We start from the raw sequence: 8,360 nt of genomic DNA, 5'->3' as shown, positions 1-8,360 counted from the left end.
GATCAAAGAGCACAGCCTTTGGTATGGATTGCATCTCAAGTAAAGAAAACAAAAATCCTCACTACTGGGCCAATAAACAACATTCTTATCAATGGAGAAAAGATTGAAGTTATTAAGTACTTCATTCTTCTTGGATCAACTATCAACACTCATGGACGCAGTAGTCAAGAAATCAAAGGACGTATTACATTATACAAATCTGCTGCAGATTTGTGTTGAAGAGTAAAGATGTCAGCTTGAGGACTAAAGTGCGCCTGACCGAAGCCATTGTATTTTCAATAACCTCACATGCTTGCAAAAGCTGGCCAGTGAATAAGGAAGACCATAGAAGAATTGATGCTTTTGAGTTATGGTGTTGGAGGAGAATATTGAAAGTGCCATGGGCTGCCAAAAGAGCCAAGAGATCTGTGTTGGAAGAAGTGCAACCAGAGTGCTCCTTGGAGGCCAAGATGGCCAAACTTCGTCTCTCATACTTTGGACGTATTGTCAGGAGGGACCAGTCGCTGGAGAAGGATATCATGTTTGGTACGGTGGAGGGTCAGAGAAAAAAAGGAAGTCCTCCAGTGAGATGGATTGGCAAAGGCCATAAATGGCCTCAAGTGTGGCAATGATAGTGAGGATCCGGCAGTATTTCGTTCTGCTGTGCATAAGGTCACTATGAGTCAGTACTGACTCGATGGCACCTAACAACAACAACATGGACAAAATATTGAATATTGATGAAAGTACCAAGTTGATGGAAGTTATACACAGAATCACTGTACCAAAAAGAATGGTCAATGTTACCACTTCAAGAGGTAGTATATGATGCAGAGCCAATGGTATTGAAGTCCATGGGGCACTGAAGGATTGGCAAAGAACAAGGCTTTTGGAATTGGTGGAAGACAATTTGAAATCTTTCAACAAACTGTTGCAGTTCTGGAGGCACTCACTCATCTATGCCAAGAAATCTGGAAGACCTGTCCAACTGATTGGAACAGATCTATATTTGGGCCCATTCCAAAGAGAGGTGACCTAATGGAATGCAGAAATTATTGGACAATATCATTAATATTGCATGCAAGTAAAATTTTGTGAAAGCTAATTCAAATATAGCTACTGCAGTGCATATACAGAGAGCTCCGAGAAACTCAAGCTGGATTCAAAAAAGGATGTGGAACTAGGGCTATCACTGCTGATGTCAGAAGGATCTTGGCTGAAGTCAGAGAATACAGAAAGATGTTTACCTGTGCTTTATTGATTATGCTAAGGCTTTTGACTGTGTGGATCATGACAGGCTATGGATAACATTGTGAATAATGGGTATTCCAGAACACTTGATTGTGCTTGTGAGGAGCCTGTACTTAGATCAAGAAACATTCATTAGAACATAACAAGGGGATACTGAATACTTTAGAATTAGGAAAGGTGTGTTCCAGGGCTGTATTCTTTTGCTAAGAGCATGGCTTCAGGATTGGAGGAAGACTTCTTAACAACCTGCTATATGCAGATGAGGCAGCCTTGCTTGCTGAAAGCAAAGAAGACTTAAAATAGTTACTGATGAAGATTAAAGTCTTCAGTATGAGTTGCACTTCAATGTAAACAAAGCAACAATCCTTATAATTGGACCAGTAAACAACATGGTAAATGGATCAAAGATTGAAGTTATCAAAAACTTCTTTTTGGGTAGATCCACAATCAATACTCACGGAAGCAGCAGTCAAGAAATCAAGTGATGTATTGCAATAGGCAAATCTACTGCACAAGATCTCTTTCAAGTGTTCAAGAGAAAAGTTACCAGTTTCAGGACTATGGTGTACCTGACTCAAGCTGTAGTATTTTCAATAGCCTCTTATGCATGTGAAAGTTGGACAATGAATAATTAAGACTGTACAAGAATTGATGCATTTGAGTTATTGTATTGGAGAAAAATATTTAAAGTACTGTCAGAAGAATAAACAGGTCTGGGTTCAAAAAGGTACACCCAGAATGCTCCTTGGAGGCAAGATAGCCAGACTTAGTCTCATGCTTAAGACATGTTGTCCGGAGAAGTTCCTGGTGAAGGACATTATGCTTGGTAAAGTGGAGGATCAGTGAAACAGAGGAAGACACCCAAGGAAATAAATTGACACCATGATGGCATCAGTGGTCTCATGCATAACAATTGTGAGGATGGTGCAGGACTGGGAATTGTTTCATTCTATTGTGCATAGGGTCCTTATGAGTTGGATCCAACTCGATGGCACCTAACAAAAACAACAACAATGTTTCTTTACTGGAATGCAGTCTTTTTTTTTTTTTTTTTAATATATATAGTCACTTTTTTTTATGGTAACTTATAAGCAGCAGTATAACAAAATTAACTTTGTAACAAAATTCATTTTACCTAGTTTTGGTTATCTAATTTAAGAACATAGTAGTTGTTTGTTAAGCTGTATTTGAATTACTTATCTAAAGATCTCCCATAATCTTTTTTGTATAAAATATGTAACCAAAGAAGCATTCTAATTCCCCCAATCTACAGTGTCAGTTTTCTGAATTACTGAATTCAGAATTTCTGAATTGGATAGTGCCCTTATACTCATCAGAATGCATTTTTATTTTACAGGATTTTAACACAATCATTGAAAGATTTCCCACAATTGGTCAACTGTTGGCAAAAACTTCCTGGAATCCTTTTATCTTAGCATATGGTAAGAATTCAACTCATACCCTTTAAAAACACTAGTGTTGACATTGTTTAAAAAATACAGAGTTTTAAATTATAAATCCTCCTATTTTTCATGGAACAGCTTTTCAAATGTACTCATTTTTGCATTTCCAAGGTAGTGTCATTTATAGTTTCACTGCTATTCGTAAGGTTTTCAGTGGCTAGCCATTCAGAAGTGGTCCACCACTCTTTCCTATTCTGTTTTATTCTAGAAACTCCATCGAAACCTGCCCACCATGGGTGACCCTGTTGGTATTTAAAATACAAGTGGCATAGCTTCCAGCATCACAGCAACACTCAACACACAAATATGACTGATAATTATTGGTAATTGGAATATGAAAGTTGGAAACGAAAGAGAAGGATCAGTAGTTGGAAAATAGTATGTCGATTATAGAACTGATGCTGGAGATCACATGATATAATTTTGCAAGGTGAATGACTGATTCATTGCCAATACCTATTTTGTAAACATATTTGCTAACTATACACGTGGGCCTTACCAGATGGAATACACAGGAATCAATTCAGCTACATTTGTGAAATGAGACAATGGAAAAGTCATGGGCCTACTGTGGAACAGACCATCAAGTGTGCTCATGCAAGTTCAAGCTGAAGTTGTAGAAAATTAAAACAGTGAGAGCCAAAAAATGGCCTTGAGTATGTTGTTGCTGTTATGTGCTGTCAAGTCGATTCCAACACATAGTGACCCTGTATAAGCTTTCCAAGGAGCAGCTTATGAGTTTGAACCACTGACCTTGCAGTTCAAGTGACTTTGCAGTCTGACGCATTAGCCCACAGCACCACGTCAGGACTCGACTGTGTCCTACCTGAATTTAGATACCATCTCAAGAACAGATTTAGTATATTTGATAATAATGACTGAAGACTAGAAGAGTTGTGGGATAACATCAAGAGCATCATCCTAGAAGAAAGCAAAAGGTTATTATAAAGGAAAGAAAGAAAAGACCAAAGTAGATGTCAGAAGAGACTCTGAAACATCTTTTGAATGTAGAGAAACTCATGAAAGAAAGATATGGTGAAGTAAAAGAGCTGAGTAGAAAAATTTAAAGGATAGCTAAAGAAGACATTTCTGTTGGCCTGTCAGTTTCCAAGGAGCAACTGGTGTGTTTGAACCATGAACCTTGTAGTTCAAACTGACCTTGTGGTGCGGCGATTATCCTATGGTGCCACACTGGGACTCGAACGAAAACCTGGTGGTGGTGGTGCTGGTTCTGTGCTGTAGAGTGACATCTTTCTCCTGTGGAATGACTGATAGTTTCAAAACTGTTGATCATGAGATTAGCAACCCAACTTGTAACCACTATGCTACCAGAGCTCCCTCATGCTTAGGCTTACCAGCTCTAACCTCTCTTCCACCTCTTCATATTTGTTATGTAAAAACGGTTCCCATTCAGTAGATTTGAACTCATGGTGATCCCATGTTATGCTCCATTGGGATTTCAGTGTCTGATTTTTCAGAAGTAGATCTCCAGGCCTTTCTTCTTTCAAAGAGCAAAACAGAGCCACGAATAATATGAAATAGTTTATTGAAGTAACGAATGATCCAGCACTTTGTGCAGATTCATCAAAATCCTGCAGTATAAGGAAATTTTCTCTGTTTAAATGCAGAAGATTCAGGAATTTATAAGAAAAACAAAACATGCTTTAATAGACACAAGACAGTGGCTGTTGTTTTTGTTAAGTGCTGTCAAGTCGGTTCTGACCCATACTGACCCTGTATAGGGTTTCTGAGGAGCAGCTAGTGAGCTTGAATCACGAACCTTGTTCAAAGCGACTTCACAGTCCAGCGCATTAACCTGCAGGGCCACACCAGTGAGACTCCTTAAATGTTGCTTTGCTAAGTGTAAGGTTTTAGTCATTTAGTAGCTTAATCTGTGTGTATTTGAGGACTAGCCTGAAAGAATGCTCTTCCTGGGATCATGTTGTACATGCAAGGAAGCATTGGGGAGCCTTCAGGCTTCCTGAGTTGTACTGGCTAGCCCAGTTTTGAAGGTCAGCTCAGAATAAACAGCAGAAACAGCCTGTAGCTTCCTCAGAAACCTCTCCTGTGATGCACCTCCTTCCTCTGAGCTCCTTCACACTTCTGAGATGCCTCTGGGTGGATTTGAATTGCCAGCCTTCATGTTAGTACTCTAGTGTCTAGCTGTTTGTACCACCCAGGGACTCCAATTTGTTATGTATGCGTAACAAATTGTCCCAAAATTTAGCAACTTTAAACAATGAATATTTATTTTTGAAAAATAAAAAAGTTGCTTTCATGCCTCTAAAGCTTGTAGAAATAATTTAGATTCCAGTAGAATTTTAGTTCCAGGTATTAAAAAAGAACAGACTGGGTGGCAAGTGTGTATTTGTATATTCCTTTCCTTCCCACTCATTTTTGGAATCTGAATGTGCACGAAGACATGCTGTCTGGGACTGTCCCCATGTAATTGAACATGCTCTGCAGAGTGCTCCAGCCAGGCCTCAGGGCCTCAGGGGAGGAGCCTGACAGATGCTGTCCCCTGTAGAGATTGCTGAGGATACTCATGAATAACAATGATGACCTGCTTCTGTAACTGGCCAAGGTCCTAAGCTCATTAGCAGTGCATTTCAGTGCAGTGACTGGGCAAAGAAAGCCAATTCTGAAAGGATGCTGCAAAGTTACTCTGTCTCTCTTTTGAAGGGAAAAGTTGAAAATACTTGATTTGCACTTGTTTAGCTAAATGAAGGATCACTCAACACCTGGAAAAAACTCCCATCTTCTGGATTCTTTAAAATTTAAGCTCCATAAACTAATATTTCTTTCTTCCCTTCATTCAGTTATCTTTTTTTAAGTTTTTATTGTGAATTGAATGATAGTTTACATGGCAGACCCATTGGCATTACACCATCTTTCATTGCAATGATTACCGTCTCCTCTGTGCATCATCATTCAACAGTATTTGCTTCCATTCCCGATTTGGGGAGGGGAGGTATACACAGAAATACTCAGGAATATATAATAATTTAAACAATCCAAGAGCACATTCTGTAAGCTTGCTTCCTGGCCACCAGTACCCAGTCCCTCTCTTTCCATGAGTCCTCGGTCCTCAGCTGCTCCCTCTCTCCATGTCCTCATCTCTGCCTCCATCTTTGGTGTTGCTGCTTCTCTGGATAGGATCTCGCACCCCGCTTGTGCTCTTCTCCCTTGGCCATCCTTACTTTTTTATTTTAGAAGTTAAATAACCATTATTTTAGTTTAGGGCCACAAAATGTTACATTTATTTTATAATCTTTATTTTTCTAAATCAAGAAAACAGTAATAAACAAAATGTTTTATAGATAAGTTAGCCTTTCCATAATCAAGCTATTTTTAAGGATATCAGGTGTAAAGAAGAAAACAACATGAAATGGTGCACATAGTTCAGTTTCTATAGGGCTATGCTGTGATTTTGCTTGAAAAAAAAAAAAAATCTATGAAAAGCATTGTGGGGAGGGGTGAAAAAGAAACTTTGAAAATCTAGCTAGTACTCACAGGTGAAGATTCTTCCACTTCTCTTTCACTAATTTTTGCATCCCAATTCACTCTACTTCCAGTCAGTAGCCCAGAGAGGCTGCCATTTCTACTCCCTAAAGCACGGATAAAAGCCCTGCTGGGAATATATCTTGATTTAAACAGTTGATCCTAATTGATAGTTGCCTTATCAATTTGCTTTTTTTTTTAAATGTTTTATTGTGAATTATATGATAGTTTACATGAGAGAACGTTAGTTTTACATTCATTCCATCGTATATAATTTCATTGCCGTGGTTCTAATCACCTCCATGCATCATCTTCTGACCAAAGGGTATATCCTAGAAACCCGTCCTCTACACTTCCCTCCCAGCCCCCAGTCTTTGGCCCACAGTCCCTCTCCCTCTCTGGATCCAAAGTCCCCAGCCGCTTCATCACTCCACGTCATCGTCTCTGTCTCCATCTCAGGCATCCCTGCTTCCCTGGTTAGGGGCCTGCTCTCGGCTCTTCTCCGTTGATGGTCTCAGAGACCTTTGCTCCTAGACTGGAGAAATAATCACTCTCTTCCTTGCTACAAAATATCTACCCTTGCATTTCCAACCCTCACAATCCGTCTTGATAACCATTATTCACTACAGTATCGCACGTGACCCATCTGTATTTCATTTCATCAGCTCCACCTAGACAGATTGGATAGTACTCACTGGTGATTCTGCCTTCCTCCATGCCCCCTAGCTCTAGGTTCCCTCTTTTTTTTTTAATGTTTTATTGTGAATTATATGATAGTTTACATGAGAGAACCTCAGTTCCATATTCATTCCATTGTATATCATTACATTGCCATGGTTCCAATCCCCTCCATGCATCGTCTTCCGACCAAAGGGCATATCCTAGAAGCCCGTGCTCTACACTCCCCTCAGTCTTCGGCCCACAGTTCCTCTCCCTCTCTGGATCCAAAGTCCCCAGCCGCTTCATCCCTCCATGTCATCATCTCTGTCTCCATCTCAGGCATCCCCGGTTCTCTGGGTGGTGTCCCGTTCTTGGCTCTTATCCATTGGTGGTCCCAGAGACCTTTGCTCCTAGACTGGAGAAATAATCACTCTCTTCCTTGCTACAAAATATCTACCCTTGCATTTCCAACCCTCACAATCCGTCTTGATAACCATTATTCACTACAGTATCGCACGTGACCCATCTGTATTTCATTTCATCAGCTCCACCTAGACAGATTGGATAGTACTCACTGGTGATTCTGCCTTCCTCCATGCCCCCTAGGTCTAGGTTCCCTCTTGAAATTTTGTAAGCCAGTTACTTCTTGCCTTTGTAGTCCCTCCCTCCCCATTTGGGTAACCAAAGTCCATGTTGCCCCTCTCTGTCTACTCTGTGTGTGGAGGGGGTAGGAATGTTTCTTGCTGTAAGGATTTGTTGCCTCTTTTGTATCACTGCATTTGTATGCATAGGTCAAGTTCATCAGCTTGGATCAGCTCAATCTTCTTTCCCTCTGCCCCCCTCTTCTTTCTTCTCCTGGTTGAGCTCTGATCATCCAGTCATCCAGTCCCGGTCACGTGGGTGTCATCTGCAAATGTGGGTGTTCTTGTGCACATGCCCTCTCTTCCCATCAGCCAGCAGCTCCATTCTCCACTTGAGTCTTCCATGGCCACGTCACTGACTCTGGACCCAGGAGTCCTCGGGTCTCCTCACACTGCTTGTCAACCAGGTCCCCAACCGGGTCCACAGAAGCCCTCTGAATATTGTGAGGCTTAGCTCGCCACTTCATTGCTGTCTTTACCCCATTTCTCCCCAACGGTGATGCGTGTGTTTACCAATCAGAGCGTGCATTTCCACCGAGTCTCAGTTTTGGTGGGGGGGGGCCCTACGTTGGTGGGACCCAACCGACTGCCCCAATGTCTCCTAGGGGAGTGACCCGTTTGTTTTCGTAGTAGCAGTCCATCTGACTCCATTGTGTCATGTTTTTCCTGTAGGTCTTCCATTCGAGACGTATCTTTTGTTCTTCTCACCGTTCCAGGCTCGTCAGCTCGTCCCTTCAAGTGGGGATTTCTTATCTCTAGTGATCTGGATGTGATTCTGGTTTCTACCTATAGTTTTATGTATTGCCAAGGCTCTGCAGAAAGCCTTGTTAACCGGGTACGCTATAGCCCCGTTTTAGGTATTCCA

The 8,360-nt window shown here is 41.1% G+C and overlaps 1 protein-coding gene across 1 annotated transcript in view; it reads left to right on the top strand.

Annotated features, from left to right (window-relative positions):
* The first annotated feature begins 1,968 nt into the window (after positions 1–1,968).
* FANCC (Fanconi anemia, complementation group C) overlaps positions 1,969–8,360 on the top strand; it is a 200,859-nt gene continuing 194,467 nt past the window's right edge. The window contains exons 1-2 of the mRNA XM_006867669.1: positions 1,969–2,037; positions 2,588–2,672. Of these exons, the coding sequence (XP_006867731.1) occupies positions 1,969–2,037; positions 2,588–2,672 (154 nt within the window). The remainder of the gene's footprint in view (positions 2,038–2,587; positions 2,673–8,360) is intronic.

Source organism: Chrysochloris asiatica, unplaced genomic scaffold, assembly GCF_000296735.1.
Source record: "Chrysochloris asiatica unplaced genomic scaffold, ChrAsi1.0 scaffold00107, whole genome shotgun sequence".
NCBI classification, from domain to species: domain Eukaryota; kingdom Metazoa; phylum Chordata; class Mammalia; order Afrosoricida; family Chrysochloridae; genus Chrysochloris; species Chrysochloris asiatica.
This window is presented reverse-complemented; position numbering and strand designations above follow the sequence as displayed.